This window comes from Mauremys mutica, chromosome 6 (assembly GCF_020497125.1).
Source record: "Mauremys mutica isolate MM-2020 ecotype Southern chromosome 6, ASM2049712v1, whole genome shotgun sequence".
Lineage (NCBI taxonomy): Eukaryota > Metazoa > Chordata > Testudines > Geoemydidae > Mauremys > Mauremys mutica.
In genome coordinates, this window is record NC_059077.1 from 40,679,270 (window position 1) to 40,699,917 (window position 20,648).

The 20,648-nt window shown below is 45.1% G+C and overlaps 1 protein-coding gene across 1 annotated transcript; it reads right to left on the reverse strand.

The window, feature by feature from the left end:
- Window positions 1-10,937: 10,937 nt before the first annotated feature.
- CD180 (CD180 molecule) lies at window positions 10,938-19,698 on the reverse strand. The gene is made up of 3 exons (XM_045020423.1): window positions 19,609-19,698; window positions 16,052-16,218; window positions 10,938-15,255 (listed from the first exon to the last, which is right to left on the reverse strand). The coding sequence occupies exons 1-3, from the start codon at window positions 19,696-19,698 to the stop codon at window positions 13,524-13,526; spliced, it is 1,989 nt and encodes a 662-aa protein (XP_044876358.1). The 3' UTR covers window positions 10,938-13,523.
- Between the last annotated feature and the right edge of the window lie 950 nt (window positions 19,699-20,648).

Sequence of the window (20,648 nt, forward strand, 5' to 3'; positions counted from 1 at the left end):
GCAGGAGCCGCCCCTCATGGGATGGGCTGGCAGCAGCAGTCCCAGCTGCGCAAGGAGATGCTCCCAGTGTCCGCCAGCCCCAGACGGCAGGGGCTCCCACTGCTGTGAGCCTGCCCCAGCTCCAGCTGTACTAGAAAGGTAAGTTTCTGGCCTGCCTGGTTGCAGAGGAAATGTTGAAAATTGTGACCTGAGAGCACCTTAAAGGCTCAGAAACCAGAAGGGAAATAAAGAGAACCCACATTTCATTTAAAAAAAAAATCCTCAGGATTTTTAAATCTGTCTCATTATTTTGGGGGGTCGGACTGATGATTTTCCAATGGCGAGAGTTGGCAACGCTGTATTAAGTACAGTCGAACCCATTTATGTCGACCTCGGTTAACTTGCCAATCCTATTAAGTCGACGGTTTACAAGTGGAACCGCCAAACTCCCTCTTTGTCTTATGAGTTTCTCATCCGTTATGTCGATTTGCCGAACCCTAATATCTCGAGCCCGTCCCCGACCCACCGTGTCCCCAGCCGCCGGCTCCCCGGCTCTCCAGCTGCGTGGTTCCCCAGCCGCCCGCTTCCCGCGTCCCCAGCCGCCCGGCTCCCCGCGTCCCCGACCCACCATGTCCCCAGCCGCCCGCTCCCCGGCTCCCCAGCCCCGCGGTTCCCCGCGTACCCGCCCGCCGGCTCCGCTTCGCCGCCCGCCCGTCCGCCCGGCTCCGCTTCCCCGCCCGCCCCCGCATACCCGGTCCCTGCCTGTCCCCGCCCGCCTGGCCCCGCATACCTGGTCCCTGCCCGTCCCCGCCCCACATACCTGGTCCCGGCTTCTCCTGCCGCCCGCCCGCCGGCTCCACTTCCCCGCCCGCCGGTCCCCGCTTCCCAGCCCCCGCATACCCGGTCCCTGCCTGTCCCCGCCCGCCCGCCCGGCCCCGCATACCTGGTCCCTGCCCGTCCCCGCCCCACATACCTGGTCCCGGCTTCTCCTGCCGCCCGCCCGCCGGCTCCGCTTCCCCGCCCGCCGGTCCCCGCTTCCCCGCCCCCGCATACCCGGTCCCTGCCTGTCCCCGCCCGCCCGCCCGGCCCCGCATACCTGGTCCCTGGCCGTCCCCTCCCCACATACCTGGTCCCGGCTTCTCCTGCCGCCCGCCCGCCGGCTCCGCTTCCCCGCCCGCCGGTCCCGCTTCCCCGCTTCCCCGCCCCCGCATACCCGGTCCCTGCCTGTCCCCGCCCGCCCGCCGCCCGGCCCCGCATACCTGGTCCCTGCCCGTCCCCGCCCCACATACCTGGTCCCGGCTTCGCCTGCCGCCCGCCCGCCGGCTCCGCTTCCCCGCCCGCCCGTCCGTCCGCCTGGCTCCGCTTTGCCGGATCCAGCCACGTGCAGGCAGCGCGGTAAGGGGGCAGGGAGGGGGTGGGGGGTGGATAGGGGTTTATCTCGATCATTGGTTATCTCGACGGCTTTTGGCAAACCCCTAGGCCGTCGAGATAACAGGGTTTAACTGTACTAACACACCTTTGTAAAGTTCTTCATGTTCCTCTCATGAAAGTGCTAGTTAAGGGCTATGCGTAACTGCAATATCCATGAGGATTCAGCTGCGGAGGAGGAAGGGTTTCTAAGGGCCTGGCTACCCGAGAGAGTTTACAGCACTCTAATGTAGCTGCTCTAAACTGATGGGAGAGAGCTCTCCTGTCAGCTTAACTACTCTAGTCCCCATGAGCAGTAGAAGCTATATCAGCGGGAGACGCTTTCCCACCAACATGGCGCTGACCCGACCTTGTTGGTGTACCCACATTGCCCAGGGTGCTGATTTATTCCCATCCCTGAGCAACATAAGTTATGCTGAAAGGCAAGATCAGGTTTCTGGAGGATTTCCCATACAGGAATCACCCTTCCTCCTCCTTTTTCCTGAGCTCTTGACATGATCCATCTCTTTTTGCTGCATATTTCTAGCCCCTCCCTTCCCACCATTTCATGAACTAGTAGGTGGAGGCTAGTCAAATTGGAAGAACCTTTATGGAACATAAGAATGAATTAGTTTACTGGATCTTGAACCAAGGTCTACATAGTCCAGTGTCCTCTCTCTTGACTGGCCAGGAACAGATGTAGGTGTTGAAGGTGTAAGAACGCTCCTCTGCATACATGTGGTTTATGTTCTCATCCTGACCTCTAGTAGAGACTGGAGCAAGCCCTGAAGCACAAGTTTCAATATCCCTTCCAAAATTTTATTGTCTTTAATTACAGTAACTCTGGATATACCTGATGTCTGTGTAAATTTGCAGTCCTTTTGTGAATCTTAAGTTCTTGGCCTCAACGGTTTCCTGTGGCAGTGTGCCACAGCTGAATCATAGACTGTGTGCAAAAGTATTCTCTTGTGTTGTTTATTGAGCTTCCCATCTTTTAACTTCATTGACTGTCCCCTGATTCTTTTCTATGAGAGTGAGAACAGAAGTAGAGAGACTGAGGGGGCTGAGAGCCTTGCGGGAGTATCCTTGGCCCCTTAGGGCGAGAGAGGGAAGGCTACTTTTGTAGGAGAAGTGGAAAGCGGGTGGGGCTCCTGCTGGGCTGAGTCCTTAACCTGGGAATGATTGAGTCCTGGCCAGCCCCTCAGTAAAGAGCATTACGGACAAGGATACACTAATCTTTGTTGCTCCAAGAAGAGTGGTTCATTGAGACAGTGATAGTCTCCAGATTTGGACACTACCTAGCAGTGGGATGACTTGAACACAGCTGATCATCAGTTGTCAGGAAATGCCTGAACCTCATTGTTGCTGCTATTCACAAGTCAAAACTGCATTGTTTCCTCAGTTGTTTTCCCCCCTACAGAACCAAGTGTCAGTGTCGTTACAGCAATACAATTATTGGTTAAACCAGCACTGTACAAAATACAGGAAGCTAGGTGCTGATCTACAGCTCTTTGACAAATCTGCCAAGTGTCCAGCATCTTGCTTGACACATGTGTAGGCCACCCCTAGGATGACTAGATAGCAAGTGTGAAAAATCAGGGTGGTGGTGTAATAGTCTTATATAAGACAAAGCCCCTAATATTGGGATGGTCTCCCTAACCACCCCTCCTACATTCCCATGGCCCAGACTAAATGCCATGCTGGACTCTGGGCAAGCAGAAGGGTAGAAGCTGCCGTTCAGACCTGCCGCCACCATGGATGGTGATTGCACATACCAAGCAGGCTGCTCTCTGCCTCTCCCAGTATTGTCTCCAGGGCTCCAAGCCAGCAGAGGAGGATGGGGCCATACAATGTCAGATGAGCAGCTGGAGGGAGGAGAGTGGGAATCAAAGAATCAAAAAAATCATGAGTTGGCAACACAAATGAACCAACCTGAGCTATAGAATCTCCTTCCTCCCCATGACAGGTTCCCCCCAGGGTGCCACCTGGAACTGGGGTACCACTGAGCCCCCATGACCCACCAGCCTGGGCTCCCTTCTACATTGTACTGCTCTGACAAGCTGCCAAGCCCTTCGGGGGGAGGGATAGCTCAGTGGTTTGAGCATTGGCCTGCTAAACCCAGGCTTGTGAGTTCAATCCTTGAGGGGGCCACTTAAGGATCTGGGGCAAAAATCAGTACTTGGTCCTGCTAGTGAAGGCAGGGGGCTGGACTCGACCTTTTGAGGTCCCTTCCAGTCCTAGGAGATAGGTATATCTCCTATTATTATTATTATTATTATTTATTATAGGCTTCAGCCTGCACTTTCACCAGAACACATGCATTTAGGAACATACCCAGCTGCACAAAGTCAGGCTCTTTAACCAGCCTCTGCATGGGAAGGCTTCAGCTAGGGTACCTCCCAGTTCTTAAAATACGCACCCCCTCTGCAGTGTAAACCCAAAATTATACAATCTTGTGCTGCATAGGGAACTGTATGGTGTAAGCTCATAAAATTCACCCCCTCCGTCAATGTGAAGAGGAATATGCAACAGCTTTCTCCCCCTGAGTTATGATTTCCATGCACTGGTTTTAGATAAAGCAAAAGCAAGTTTATTAACTACAAAGATAGATTTTAAGTGATTATAAGGGACAGCAAACAGATCAAAGCAGATTACCTAGCAAATAAACAAAAACCGCAAACTAAGCTTAATATACTAAATAGATGGATTATGAATAGCAGATTCTCACCTGAAGTGATGATACAAGCAGGCTGTAGGTTTTAAGGGGCACTTGCTTACAGCCTGGAATCCCCAGGTGTTCCATTCACAGGCTAAAAATCCCTTTAGCCATGGCGAGAACCCTTTGTTTCAAAGCTTGGTTCCCACGCCAGTCAGTGGAAAAATACTGACATCCCAAGATGGAGTCCAGCACCAGAGGAACTGGTCACTTGTCCCTATAGTGTCGCAGCAGCCATAACTCGGAGGCTGTCTGTAGCTTCCTCAGGAAGGTTCCCCACGTGGGAGATAAGCGTCTCCTAAGGCCTATTGTCTCTTCCTAATGGCTCATTAATCTGATTGGGCCCATCCCAGCCAGCCATCTAGACTGAAAGCATTTTGCCTAGTGGGTGTTGCCCAGGTATAACTACATTTTGAAATACAGATACATAATCAATATTCATAACTTTGGATTTAAAAAAATGATACATGCATACAAATAGGATAACCCTAACCCTTTCCAATGACGCCTCACATGACTTATCTTGCATAAAATATGTTATAATTATATCATACTCATATCAGAACTGTGACTGGTCAAGGTGGGTTCAGTCCCAGGCAGGCAGGAACAAGCTTGGTGATGGAAAGAAAGGGATGAACACAAAAAGTTTATTTTTAAGTTATTCACTTGAGAAATTGGCATTCATCTTGCCATGGAGGTCTGAGAGCATCAGCCTTTTCCTAGCCAAAGATGGGGAAAGAAGAACTTTTCTGTGAGCATTGCTGATTTTTCAATGTGGAGTAAAGGTAAGTGCTACTTTAAATCTAACAATTTACTGCCTAATCTCCTGAAACTTAACTTGTTAGTTACAAGCAATTTAGATTCCTTTCCCATCTAAATACTGAAGTCAAAATCTACATTGAAAGTCACTGTAAGGTTTGTACTGCATTTTTGTTTACATCAGTGAGCTGGGAGCCAGGATGGTCCTGAGTTCAAATCCATCAGCCATCATTTACCTCAGGCAATTCAGTTCATCTCTTTGTGCGTCAGCTCTCCAGCTGTGTTTAAAAAAATATGAGATAAAAGCAAAACCTGACTGAAAACCAAGTGCTGCATCAGATCAAAGGTCTACTGGGTAAATAAATCCTATAAAGAAAGATAAATCCAATGTCACTTTCTCTTGGGTTATATCCTCACTAAGTAATCCCCAAAAAACTAAACCTTTAGACTTTGAATTTCCCTGTATATAATCAGTGCTTTGTGATGCACTGCGTTTATATAAAAATATTCCTTTAGAAGGGGCAGTCCAATCTGTATATTTAAGATTTACAGAGCAACATATGCTGTTCACCTTTATTATTTGTGTAACTTCTAGGTGTGAATGGTGCTTGACAGGCAGATAAAAAAGCAAAGCCCTGCTCAGAGAGAGTTCACATTCTAAATTAAATACAAGAGAACACACAAATGACAGCAGACCAAGGTGGGATAAAAATACAAAGGATTGAGATGGTAAAGTGGCAGAGACTGGTATTGTATTATACTTGGAGAAGCACAGATCTCCCAGAAAGAGCAAATCTGTTCATGTGATGAAGTGGAGAAACTGCTTGCCAGCCCAGCAGGGGTTAAGAAGAGCGTTTGGCCCCAGCTGGCCCCGCCTCGTTATACTTGCAGCCAATGCCAGGCCTAGAGTGGGGAGAAAAGGAGAGAGCCTGGGCCAGTTCAGGGTTGACTGGTGAAGAGGCAGGAGCTAGCTGCCTGAAAGAAAGAGAGATGCCAAGGCAGTCCCCAGGGAGCACATTCTCTCCCCCCAGCCAAGGGAGACTGTGGAGACCTAGGAGTCTATGGCAACTGAGGTAACTGGGTGACTGCAACCCAGAGATGTTGTGGGGTTTGGCTGTACCAAGCTTACAGCTGCCCTGCCTGAAGGAGCCTGGGACCACAGCAGGGTGCCACCCAGGATCCATGAGATGGCGCCACGGGAGGCAAGCCACCCCAGTGGATTGAGTTATAACGGGCCATGCCCCAAACTGAAGACATTCTGGTCAGAAGCAGCCCAGGGCAGTGGATTTAAACTCCCTACTTGGAGTGCTCCCTGTTCAGCCCCCTTGTGTTAACTGGGCTGGGACCCAGTGGAGTGGGAGGTCCTAGGTCCCTTTACCCCCACTGCCTGAAAGACTGAGGCACCTTGACCCAGGGAAACAAGGGGCTAGAACTCAGGCACGCCAACCACTAGGCCACCTGGCCTTCCAAGCACCCTGGTACACTCAATTCTTGTTAAATTATTTTTGCTCATTTTCAGTTTTTTACCTTTGTTGACTTTTTGTTTCTTAGTTGACTTGTAAGTGGTTGAAATTTAGCTCTGCTCCTGGCCCTGGGGACTGGGTCAGGTTTCTGTAGCTACAAAGGGGTTCACATTGGAGATTTTGTCTCTGGGAGCTGAGCAAGGTTTGAGCCTAAAGTTTCTCTTTCAAGGTGAGGCAGTGTTGCAGAAGGCACGGTGATGCATGCTGGAATAAGAGTGCTGATGCTACAATTTTGGGTCCCAGGCAGGGGTGAGTAGTTGGTACTTGCCGAGCTGCAGGCGACAACTGAGGTATGTCAGCAGAGATGTTTAGGAAACTTTGGCACAATGTTTTCACACACTGTAACACTGCTCACTTTTAACTCCACTGTTCGTCAATCACTTTTGTAGCACGCTATTGTAGAGAACAAATTATTCAAGATGCATGTTTATTTCCAGCTCCTCTAGAAAAATCCATGCTAAACAAATGGAAACGTAGAATGCTGGAAAGGAAAGCCATACAAGATTTGGGGTGTTTTACAGTGTTACACAACTGGACAGATTCTTTTAGGTACAATTTTCCCCTTACAGTATTGTGAAGCTGTGCCTTCAGATGGTGCATTTATTAGAGCATCAAACATAAGCTACTTCTCTTCAATTTCAAGGCCCTTCACAGTCTATCCCCACCCTACCTTATCTCTTATTCACTATCAAAATATTGATGCCAGCTTCCATTGACCACTTGTTAAATTTTCAAGCAGGCACCTTCATGTTTCTCCCCCCATGAACATCCACAATGTTTTCTGATTAGCCTCTTCCAAATCCCTCCTTAAAATTCACCTTTGCCATGATGACTTCAAAAAATTTGACAACGATTAGGCTGCTGGTATGCTAAGACCACTGCCTGTCATACTGGCCAGTATTGTTGTCATCTTCCTTGTACTCCCCTATTTGTAACCGTTAACTCGTGTCTTAGATGGCGATGGTAAGGTCTTTGGGACAGGGACCATCATTGTGCTCTGTGTTTATACAGCGCCTACCACAGTGGGGTCCTGGTCCATGACTGGGGCTCCTAGGCACTATGGGAATACAAATAAATAATTGCAGAGCTCACTAATTGCAATTCTATTTTGGAAGATGTGCCTTGAATCAGCTAGTGAAAGTTCAGCAGTTTCTGGGGTTTATGTAGCTTGCTTTGCACTGTTCTCAAAGATATGCTGATATAGGCTTGACAAGCCAGTCAAATCATGCCACCTATTATTTGGCCACAGTCAAATATTGTTAAATATTCCAGCAAGAATGCCCTGCTGTAGGCGGCGGCCTCCCTTTCCGATTGCATCATGCATTCTTTCATTTTTCTAGCACTTCATTTCATTGTGTTTCCATTATTGTGAGTTAAAAGTACTCAGTTAAATGTTTGTTGTAATTAGCCACAAATGTCTATCTCAAGCTAAGCCTAGTGGCGACCATAAAGTCTTACTCTTACCGTTCTAATAAACCAGCGCTTTACAATATTTGACCATTTTTGACATTATTTGACCAATATTTCTCTGGTCAATTGAGAAGTTATTTTTCAAATAAGGTGGGCGAGGTAATATCTTTTATTGGACCAATTTCTGTTGGTAAAGAGACAAGCTTTCAAGCTTACACAGAGCAATTCCTCAGGTCCTGGTTCCAACTACACTGCAAAGAATTTTTTGTGGACCAGTCAAATGCCCAATCCTATGCGGATGAGTTTCTTTGCTTAAAGGGGGCTTTGCAAAGACATGGTTTGTTCCAAGATGTTTTTCCTGTCTTAGATCACTCTATGTGCAAGCATCGTTTTGAGGGAGGCTGCCTGTTCTGCTGTTTCTGTCTATTCAAATACCATATGCACTACAGGGCCAGTTCACTGGGTCACAATAACACATTTTTACATCTGATAGCTTGCCTGTGACAGCAACAACTTGTAGTATATAAAAACAATTCACATTCATGTGTGGACATGCTGTGTTATCATAACCAAGATACGTAGTGCTATACACAGCTGTGGAATTGACAGCAGACATGCAATTTTCAACGTGACTTTCCTGTTTAAAATAGGGATGCTGTCAGATAACTTTTGACCTAAGTAATATAGGTTGGGGGTTGTATAATATGTGAGGGAATTTGTAGGTCAATCTGTGTGTGTGAAGTGCAGACATTTTAAAGGGCTACAAGAATCTCCATTTTGTAGACTGATACTAGCCAAGCTTGGTACCTGCTACAAAGGAGAAAGCAGAGAAAACATTGATAATATTTCTGTCTTGTACATCTCACGAATTGAGTGGAAACTTTCTAACCCAGTGGTGATCTTCAATGCATTAACTAGCTTAGACTTTATAGGGGGAACTTTCAAGGAAAAGCCTCTGGGATAATAGCTGAAGTTGAACTGGAAGTCCCCTGTGTAAAGTGTTCAAAGAGAACTCAGCTCCCAGGCATCATTGAGTAAATGCAACATTCCGTTCATCGCAATTTAGAGCCTTTGCTCCATACAGTGTATATACATTTCTGTGGAAAGAGACCGACACACAGCCTTAGCGGGGATTGGCTCTTTACATCAGGGTTGAATTGTTATGGAAGCCTGATGCAAAAACTTGCATTCTAGCCACAAAGGACAGACTAATAGACACACCTAGTACTTGTCAGGCTTTGGCCCAAGTATAAATATTAACGCCTAACTATTGCTGTTTGGATTTAGTAACCTGTGATAAAGTAAAGCAGAAACTCCCTAATTCAACACAATTAAGTAATGCTAAGTCTTTTCTGAACTTTGCAGAGCTCGCTAGAAAAGGCCATTCACCAGAAGTACAGACCCCAGCCCCACTACGAAATAGCCGTCAGCTCCATGAGCATTCAGGGTATCCGAATGCACATGAACCTACTAGGCATCTCATCTCATTTTGCTTACAACCTTTAGTTTCCTTTTCCGCACTTCCACAAAGGGAAATAGTTGGCATTTACCAGCACAGCTGACACAAAGGCTGCCAACAACACTCTGTCCCCACCCATCAAGCATCTGGCCTAAGATGTGAACGTTCAAATACTAAGGTAGAAGAATACTGAAGTGGTTATATGGCTTTAGGGGTACGTTAGTCCAGCCACTCCCCATTTGCAATTTAAGTTAATTATAAATCTCCGAAGGCTTAGTCTGACCTCTCAACATTGTGATAAATTTATATATTCATTTACTTCTTAAACTCTCCCTATATATTTTCAGAGTTCAGTGATCCATAAAAGACAACCCCACCAAAAGGCAATAATCGTGTGAATAAGAATACAATCATCTTCCCTTTTTAAATCAAGAGAAATATAATCCTCTGCGATCCTAAAATACCGGTACTATCTGCCTTTTTAAATGAGAATTTCTGTAGCTACATCGCTGTGAGGATTCTGCTTTCAGGCCCTGGGGCCGGTCTGGCGTTTTAATGTTCTGTTTAGTTCAGTCTCTGTGGAGCATGTGATTGGGCTTTCAGGCCTTGTTTTGAAGCCAGAGTAGTTCATACTCCCTGTTAACAAGGGGTGGTGCTGACCAGCTAGGCCAGTTGCAAGGCATATTTATGTGACAACAGAGGAATCCAAATTGCAAAATGGATCAAAGAGATGATTAGCAAGAACCAAAGATTTTTTTCAGGAAATAGGGGAGACCCAGAGTGTTTGCAGATTTTCATGTCCAAGTCTGTCAGGAGCGGGAGGTGTTTGAACATAACGGCTATGCTGGGTCAGACCAATGGTTCAACTAGCCCAGTATCCTGTCTTCCAACAGGGCCAATGTCAAGTGCTTCAGAGGGAATGAACAGAACAGGCAGCTTTGGATTTAACTATCTTGAGTAATTTTGTATTGTCTGCAAATGTTGCCATCTCACTGTTTTACCCCTTTTTCCAGATCATTTATGAATATGTTAAATAGGATTGGGCCCAGTACCAATCCCTGGGGGACACCACTGTTTACCTCTCTCCATTCTGAAAACTGGCCATTTATTCCTACACTTTGTTTCCTGTCTTTTAACCAGCTCCTGATCCATGAGAGAATCTTCCCTCTTATCCCATGACTGCTTGCTTTGCTTAAGAGCCTTTGGTGAGAGACCTTGTCAAAGGCTTTCTGAAAGTCCAAGTACACTGTATCCACCGGGTCACCCTTGTCCACATGTTTGTTGACCCCTTAAAAAAATTCTAATAGATTGGTGAGGTATAATTTCTCTTTACAAAAGCCATATTTACTCTTCCCCAACAAATCATGTTCATCTATGTGTCTGATAATTCTGTTCTTTACTATAATTTCAGCCAATTTGCCCGGTACTGAAGTTAGGCTTACCCATCTGTAATTGCTGGTATCACCTGTAGAGCCTTTTTAAAATATTGGCATCACATTAGCTATCCTCCGTCATCTGGTTACAGAAGCTGATTTAAATGATAGATTACATACCACAGTTTGGGTCCATGCATGTCCCTCCCCTGTCCCCAAAAAATCCTTTTATTTATTAACCTTGCATGCATCTTTTTGCAATGTAGAAAGCACATTTTAAAGTTAGGTACCCAATAGAATTTGTACAAAAAGTGGAAAATTTACTAATACATTTGAAAAATAGGTACAATGCCTACAATATTTGGAGTGTATTTTAATATATCAAGAGTTGCAAATACACATTCATGATCCTGGACTGAATATCATCTTGTATTCCCTAAGGTCTTCCTTTCTTGTGTGCTAGTTGGTCATTCTTTCTGTGGCCATGTCTACACTTGAGTTGGAAGTGTAAATTTCAGCTTGGTAGATGTACGTGCATCAGCTTTGATCAAGCTAGAGCACTAAAAATAGCAGAGTAGCCTCAATGGTGCAGGAAGCGGGAGGGGCTAGAGGCTCTGAATACAATCCTGCTCCGGACCCTGGGTACTTGAGTAACTATCCCATGCCACTACAATAGTGCACTGCAGAGCATTGAAACCAAAACTGAGAAGAAAAACTGGGTTTCATGGTATGTGGGTGCTTTCCCCACCTCTTCCACTGACACATTATGTGACCTGAGGCCAGTTACTTAACCTCTCTGCCTCCGTTCATGCATCTATCAAGGGGAGGTGTGACTAACCTACCTTTGCAAAGTGCTCTGAGTTCCTTCGACAAAAGGACACCTCTAACCCGATATAACGCCACCCGAGATAACACGAATTCAGATATAATGCGGTAAAGCAGTGCTGCGGGGGGGGGCTGCGTACTCCAGTGGATCAAATCAAGTTCAATATAATGTGGTTTCACCTATAATACGGTAAGCGTTATATTGAGGTGGAGGTGTATGTAAGTGCGACATATAACTGTGATATCTGTGACCATTCAGCTGGGGAGTGATCCTGAGGAGCAAGGAGAATTTCTGGCTGCTTGAATGGCAAGGTGAGGTTTGGGTGGAAATGGTCCCCACACAGGAATCTCCCTCCCTCTTCACTTGATCTGACCTCTTGACATGACCCATCTTTTTGCTGCATGTTCCTGACCCCTCCCTCAGTCCATGAACCAGTAGATGGGAGGCAGGTTGAATTGGGAGAACCTGCAATATGCCAGAAGCAGGGAAGTTGTGGGGGCTGAGCCACAAGGAAACATTTTTAGGTCTCCCTGGTCCGTCCTCAGAGGGAGAGGGAAGGGTGCTGCTTGCCTGGGGAGTGGAAGCAGGAGCCGGGAGGTGGGATGGGGCTTCTGCTGGGCCGGGAAATTAACCTGTGAGTGATTGAGTCCTCTCTAGCCCCTCAGTAAAGGGCATTACAGACAAGGATCCACAGGACTTCTCTGCTCTGAGGAGAGTGACTCATTTGAACAGTAATGACCTCCAGCTTTGGGCACTTCCTGGCAGTTAGAGGAATTGAAAACAGCTGGCCATCAACTTTCAGGAAATGCCTGGCTTTGGCTGTCATTATTACTGCATTTCACAAATCACAGCTGCATTGTTGGCTCAGTTATTTGCCCCCGTACAAGCCCAGCTGTGAAGGTGCATTGTCAATGTCACAACTGCTGTTACAAATGCTCCACAATTAGTATATGGAGAAAATAAACAATATTTATTCATTAAATCATCACATGTTCAATACTGCAAAATGCATAAGGGTCCTGTGAGACACACACATACTGGCCCCCTCGCTCATGTTCCTGCAGCCTCTCTGTCTGCTCTATTCCTCCTGCTTTTCCAGGCCCAGCAGAGGGGAGAAACTGGCTGCAGCAGGGTCAGTACCACAGCAGGGGGGTTGAGCTGCGGCTGGGGATACCAGCTTGTGGGGGGAAATGGTGTGGGGAGAGGTGGAAAGGGGTGACAGGAGCTATTGAGGAAAAGGTGAGGGGCTACTGGTGGGAAAGGAAGTGGCCAGGAGCCAAGGGAGAAGAAGGGGTTAATATGGAAGAGATATGGGTGACAGGCTAGTAGACAAGACATGAACTATTGTGCCTAGATATTCCCTGATAAGAGGTTCCCTTCTGGCCGGTGACTGCAAAGTTCCACAGATTGCCTTGATTTCCCCCTAGTTTCCCCCTCAAGCTGCCCCTGATTCCCCACAAACCCTTGCCCCGCACTTTTGAGGGCAAGAAATAAAGCCCTGCATCTCACCTACACCCCGTGATACAGTGAACAATGACCAGGAAAGAGGCCAGTCTAATTTTCTTTAGAGCAACCATGTGTGCAGGACTAGCCGTGCTATTGCCTCAGCCATTCAGATAGCACTAAATTCTGACTTCAGAGCAGCTCATTCATTTGGGGGAACCAGTATTCCCACTTCATTTCTCCCCGCTTTCCTCCTAGCTCACTCAGCTGCCTGAGGCCCCAGTGCTAGTTTATAGTTGAGGACTAGTGGCAGACTTCAGTGGGACTAATTATTATTATTATTTGTATTACCAGAGAGCCTAGGAGCCCTTGTCATAGATCAGGACCCTACTGTGTTGCTTTTGTGGCTAAAGTTCTTCACAGGATCTGGCCCTAGTTTGTTTTTTATAGTAATTTTTCTAAAATCAGTTGCTAAGAATGAGAATGGGGCGTGCAATACTAAGGTTAAAAGGCGTATTGCCCAGGAACAAAGCAACAAGTAGGAGCAATTACCTTTTCTTCAGAGTCTGTCTAGTAACTGTCCTTTCTTCCTTTATTTAAAAATGACTGTTATGGAGCCACCTTTCACTTAGAGTTGTTGGTAATTTCTCTTTAAAAAGCGTATGACCCAAACCAAGATAACAGCAACAAGCAACATCAAACCCAGCACAGTGCAAACAATTCCTGCAACGCTGATCCCACAGGAGAGTGTTACAGTGGACAGCTTAGCACCTGCTAGAGCTTTGGGCTCACAACACACTGTCCCTTCAGGGTCTTCAATTTTATCCATATTCTGCTTGTACCAAGTTATTAAACCAATATTAGAGCAGGTGCATTCCAGTGGATTATAACTTAAATTGATTATACTCTGGCCGGATAAGTTAGTTAACATGTCACGTGGTATAATATGGATCCTATTATCGGCAAAATTGAGATAGATGCTCTTGAGATTGGAAAAGGCATCTGTGCTGAATGCAATAAGCTTGTTGTGGCTCAGGTCAACGTGCTTTAGCTTCTTGAGGGTGTGAAATGCTTGCTTTTCTACAGCTGTCAGATCACAGAATGATAAAATTAACACCTCTAAACCGGGTACCTGGCGAAAGAGATTTTCATTCGGAATGGTCCCTGACTGAAACGTATTCCCTCTAAGGTTCAACAGGAAAAGGTTTTGCAGCCCTTGTAAAAGGTGCTGAATGTTGGTATCGATATAGGAGTAAGAAAGGTTCAGGACATGCAAGAGATGCAGATTGCGGAAAGGACCCTGGGAAGCATTGATGTGAAGACGTGTAAAAGCTAAATCCAGGAGCTCCAGGTTAGCACCTTCCTTAAAGGCCAAATCTTGGAGCTGAAGCTGCTTGTTGTAGCTCAGATTCAGGTGCTGTAATCCACTCAGGCCTTTTAGCTGGTTGCTGCAGCAGTCTAAATTTTCTATGCAACTGTGGCTTAAATCCAGGTGTTGAAGCTTTGACAGTGTTTCTAAACAGCCAGAGCCTAAATCCAGATTCTCAGCATTTTCTCTGATATAGAGGTGGGTGAGAGAGGGGAAGGCGGTGGAGCTAATGTTGCAAATGTGCTTAAAGGCGTTCCTATTGAGAATTAATTCTTCCAACATGTTCATGCCACTGATGTCAGGAGGTAACACACTGATGTAGGTATGAGTCAGATCCAGCCTTTGGAGTTTGTTCAAACACTGAAATGTGGCAGCAGTCAAATGAAGGAAATGCCGCTTTTGCAGACTGATATCCACCACAGAGATATTGCACAGGTTCCGTAGCATAGTAGGGTTTATGGGAATCCCATCTTCTGCATCCTCAAATGTCCCCAACCAAAGAGTATGGGTTCTGGTATCCTGCATCCCTGCTAAAACCACAGACATGTCAATGCAACCTCCAAAGTCCAAGCTGTAAAATAAATTGGAGTGGAACGCCCCAGCTTCAATGTGCATAATATCATTGCCCTTCAAGATCAGGGTTAAATTCTTTGTCTGCAGCAGAATATCTATGTCTTTTGCTGCTATTCTTTGTATGTTGTTCATTTGAAAATCAAGGTATTTGAGGTTTCTGGTGGGAAAGCTTGGAGGGAGCTGCAGTGAGGAGATGTGATTGCTGCCCAAGTCAAAAGTCTCTAAATTATCCAGATTCTGCATTGGAATAAATGCTAAGCTGGTTAGACCTGTCTGAGTTAAGACGAGATGCTTCAGAGACTGCGGGCCAACAAATGCTGTGTCAGCCAGAAACAAGAGTAGATTTCCAGTCAAGACAATAATGTTCAGATGAGCATTGCTTTGAAAGGCACCTTCGTACACCCAGTTAATCTGACACCTTGAAAAGAACAGAATAATCCAATGATATTACTAATAAATCAATCTGATAAAATTTTCCCACTATTACATGGTCATTTAAAAACAACAATCGAAATGCAATCTCATGTACAAAGAAAGCCCAATGAACTATGGTCATCTTTGACTTAAAAGCTATTATTCTTTGCTGGCAGCATATAGCTGATATTCAGAAGCCCCTGTGTTTTAAATTCAGATAAGAAGAGGCCATAATGGGAAGTGAAAACTGTCTAGGGCTGACTGGGTGTGGAGGTCCTGACTGTGACGTTGTTTATGAAAGTCACACAGAGACCTGCTAAGCAAGGGGAGTTTCCCATTGCCTTCCCTAATCAACGCAATCAAAATCTTATCCCTATAATAAGGGCACTTCTTACAAGGCTAGAATCTCCTTCTGCCCGTATTTCATGAATGATATTTTCATGGAAAAGCAGGTGAGATGTTTCCTACAGCAAATTTGTTGGTGCTAACATAAATAATAGGATGTGAAGGTTTTACCCATTCCTGCAAATGGTCCAATAACTCCAGGCCTTAACAGGAGAGAGCCCAGAAAAAAGCTATTTCCAAATAACTAGGCATTCTTAATTGGCAAGACAATGCAACAGTTGTCTGCAAGGGTCTCTGAAGGTTCTGCTGTGAAGATGGTTGCCATGGTATACTATGGAAGCCTTCAGTTCTTTATTAGTATTGCAAAAGGTTGAAATAAGGGCATCTAAGCAATGGCAGATTCAAAATAAGTTATGACTTGTGTGATCAGTGGAAGTGACAAAGATTTCCAATACCTTGTTAAGTCTAAATATATCAGATTCTTTAGCTTGCTGAAGGTTGAATTGTGAAGGGAAGAAAGCAAATTAAAGCTGAAGTCAAGGATTTCTGTTGTGGCTGGAAGTCTTTCAGGAATCTCTCTCAGTCCTAAATCTTCACAGCTATAGCTTTTGTTGGCTATAATCTGTGGAAATTAAATACACAGATACAGGCATACTGTGAATGTAAACATGAAGCTCTGACATGCACATTCTACCAAGCAGCTGCCTTAGAAATAAATCATTTAAAAACATAAATCAAAACATATCTTATAGCACTTACAGTACCTGATCACATCCCACTGTATTCCAAAACCTTGAATTAGAACAATGCAAAAATCTAATGTAGAATTGTATTTAAAAACGAACAACCCCCCACCCCTTAAAGATTAAATGCCTGGATAGCAGTGAAGTGAGTGGAGAAAGAGCTCTTAATCCACAGAAACCCAGATGCCTAATGGTGAGGAAACTAAATTCAATTAAAAAACCCTAAACTGCTGGATTCTGCAAGGACGGAGGTGGGAGTGGGGCGGATCAGCAGCAGGAAAGCAGAACAGGAGCCTATTGCATCATATGAGAGTGTTTTTTGAAATCTAAATATTAACCTGAAATATGCAATCCTGGGACTTCATGGAATGCAGCTTTTAAACCACAGGCTTGGATCTTTTATGCTAATATTACGTGCACATCATTCTGTATTTCATTAACCAAGGACAGTATGAATTATTAATCCCCAGTAAATAAGCCGTGGGTCTTGTAACAAGGCTCGCTGTAAAATAAGTCCTAGGGAGTTATGAAGTTCTTGCAAAGAGAGCTTGGCTCAGAGTGCGAAAATACTGTTATAACAGAAAATGTCTGCTCAAATAAAAAGGAGCTGAGCTGTGTTTATATTCACAGCAAGGGACTGCTCTGTACATTTAGCTGAAACTGGACAAAAATTAGTATCTGAGAAACTGAGACTTTTAAATTCTTTTTAAAGACTTTTCAGTCTAAGTGGAAATGGAATAACCTGTCTCATATGCAAATGGGAAATACTTATGGTTAACAATGATACTTAGACTGCACCAAGCTTATGCTAATAAAGCAGCTAATAAAGAAATTATTAGGGGGGAAAAAGTTTCGCTGTTTTGTCTGAAGGGACGGAGAAGATGGGCGCAGTAGAAAGTTACCAGGAGTAGAACAAAAGAGACCAGGTGATCAGCAGCAGTTTAGATGAAGAAACCCACAGGTAAGGAGAGCAGACAGGAAAAGGACACATAGGGCAGGAGAGAGCAAAGTCATAGAAGTTGGGTGAGGGCCTTTAGGAGGAAGAGGTCACCCAGCAATATAGCAGCCTCATGGGGCTGGGAGACCCTGCCTGCTTTCCTGGACCCATATGGTCCCGGGACTCTGGACAACTGAAGGGACTTGGACCCCAGCCTAAAGAATGTCCTGGAGTAGTGAGGAAACCGAGGCAGGGACAGGGGTGCTGCAACAATTTTTAGAGTGGTGGTGGTGCTGCTGCTGATGGAAACCATATATTTGATGTTTGTTATTACTCCTTCAAGCCAAGGGGTGTGGCTGCATCCCCATCACTCCTAGTTCCAGCACCACTGGACAGGGACATGCATTCAGTGCTTATTGCTTTGTATGATCTGTATTCTCCTGTGCGTTACATAAGTGTAAAAGGGCATAGAGGTAGAATCATAGAACATCAGGGTTAGAAAGGGACCTCAGGAGGTCATCTAGTCCAACCCCCTGCTCAAAGCAGGACCAAACCCAACTAAATCATCCCAGCCAGGGCTTTGTCAAGCCTGACCTTAAAAACCTCTGAACACTGTGTGTCTCTGTATGTTAACCACTGCACAACTACTGCGTGCCCCTGAGAGCGGTAAGCTGTGGACCGGAAGCTATGCACCTTTGGGGGTGGAGTTCTGGGAGAGGGATGTGTTTGAGTAACTGGGGTATCTTGGGAGTCTGCTGGTCCTGGGGGCGTCTAGGGCAGGTGGGCTGAAGAGCCCCATTTCTGAGAGAGGGTAATAGCCTGAGCCTCAGTAGGCTACAGCATTGGTTCCTCCCTTGGCCTCTCTGCCACATTTCCTAGGCACTAAAAGCTTAATGCCCCAGGAGATCCAGTGCAGAAAGGCTTGTATTCCCCCCAGAGCAATCCTAGTGGGTGCCCGACAGGCCATGCTCACTAGGATCTGTGACAGAAAGCTATTGATGCAAACCGACTTGTAACAAAATAATTCCTTTTCTTTACAAGTAGAGGGTCCAATTATTCCTAGGTCACTCAAAATTTTCATTACTCTGTAGGAATTTTGCAGGTAATACAAATACGGACAGTAGACCCACAAACAGGAGTTATGAATAATGGGAGATATAAAGAAGTATATAAAATATCCGTAGAGTGACAGCAAATGCATAGCCCCCATGTGCTCTATCCCCAAATTAAATAAGAAGAGAAGTTCTAATTTAGAAGTTCCTAAATGATCACTTAAGGGAAATGTCAAATACAGACCTAAGAAAAACCAATATATTCCAGACTGATGAGAGAAAAACACTGCTTTTATGCACTTCATAATTAACCTATGGACCTCGCTGCCATAGCTTGTTATTGGGGCAAATGGCTGAGTAAGATTTAAGAAAGAAAAGAAAGCTTTAGCTGCTGATGTAAATGAGAAGCATGCCTGCATTATGCCATTTCAAATAAAATTACAAGAGCGATCAGCCCTCATGCTTCAGGGCAGAAACTGGTCTCCAGATGAAGCAGAGGAAGAAATTCCCCTCATGGTACAGTTTTGCACAATTAGGAGGATTATGGGAGTCATACAACAATAAAGCAAAGAATCTATTATACGCCTCTGTGGCACATAATATATGAGGGCAAATCCTGAGAGTCTCTTCCCTCTGCTCCTCCCAACCCCTCTCCACCCGCTACAACCAAAAGAACCCTGAGAAGCATCTTGCCTTCATTCTTCCTCCCCGCCCCCTTCCCCTGTCCTTTTAATTTAAAACGAACCAAACCAGACAAAAAGAACTGAGGAGTGCCTGGTATTTCCTTTTATTATTGCTCTGGTTTGGAATCGTATATCTGCTCAGCCTCAACTGCCCACTACATGAGAGAGAATCATCGTCTTGTCTATTTGTACTGGTGTATACAAATTCTTGGATCCAAATGGTAGGAAAGAAACCCCTTAAAACCTGTTCTCTTTTCGGCTCTGATGGCTTGCTGTAGACATGCATGTGAGATTTCAATATGCCCACAGCATTATGAAATGTATAAAACACTGTCAATTTCTGCCAGATACAGAAGAATCCCATATAAAAGAGTCATATTAGTGCCTGAGCAGTATCACGGAGTGTGTCTGAAAAGACCTGCCTTACTTTCCCAGTCTGAGGCTTCCGGGCACCCACCCCCCATCCCCCCAGTCAAAAAAAAAAATCTCCCCTGCACTTCAAAGTGATCAGATGTTAGCATGCAAATAATCACCAAAGCTTGGTTATTGATTTTCTACATATATATAACACAAGAGAAAGAAATAACTATCACTCACCTCAGTGCACATTGTATCTACAGGCTCAGATACTTCGCAGCTAACACAGAAAAGCCCCATCAAAATCAACCAATATATCTGGCAAGCCATTAAGCCATTAGATGGCTTCTAAACTCAGATTATCTTGTGGTATCTTCTCTTAATGGAAGCAAAACAGGACAGCAAAACCAAGATAAACTGAAACAGCCTGCTAGAAATTAATTAAATGGCAAAGGCAGAAAAAGAAAAAAAAAGTCTAATAAACCTCTCAGGCTTAGCATGGTGAAATCACAATCACAGCTTGAAAGGGGAAGTTCCCTGTTTTAAATATAGTCATTCAAATGACTGATACAGCAGTGATGGCTTGTGGGCCCAGAGCTTATCTAGAAAATGAAAATGGAGGGATCCAGTCAGGACAAACCTATGACTGATACTGATCTTGTTTATATGGGTATAAATAAGAATTAGCTCTTATAGAGTACTTTGCATCAGCAGCGCTCAAAACATTTTACAAAGGTCAGTATCTTTATTCCCATTTTACAAAGGGGGAAACAGAGGCACAGTGTGAGAGTGACTGCCTGTGGTTGCACAACAGGCCAGAGGCAGTATCAGAACCCAGATCTTCCATGTCCTTGTCCAGTGTGCTATCCACAAGACCATTCTATAAATCAGGAATAGCTACACTGAAGTCAGTGGTGTTACACCAAAGTAAAGGAGGCATCAGAGCAGAAATAGTCTCCTAGAAAAAGGAATCAGGAGGTTTAGGATTGTGTTTTTCACCACTAAATAATTTCACATGAGTGGGGTTCTTTTATTTTAACCTTCCAGAGATCTTATATCTCTTCTATATCCGATAAAGGGCGCTGTATCAGTTATGAGGGTCAGGAAAGTCTATGAAAGGATGAAATTGTTTGGTATTTGAATTTTTGCCAACCCCTTCACCTCCCCCCACACTTTCTGCAAAAACCCGTCCCCAGATTTTCAAATCTGCTCTAGTATGGATTAAAATATTGAAACCTGGATGCCTAAAATTAGGCTTCTAAATCACTATTTAAGCTCTT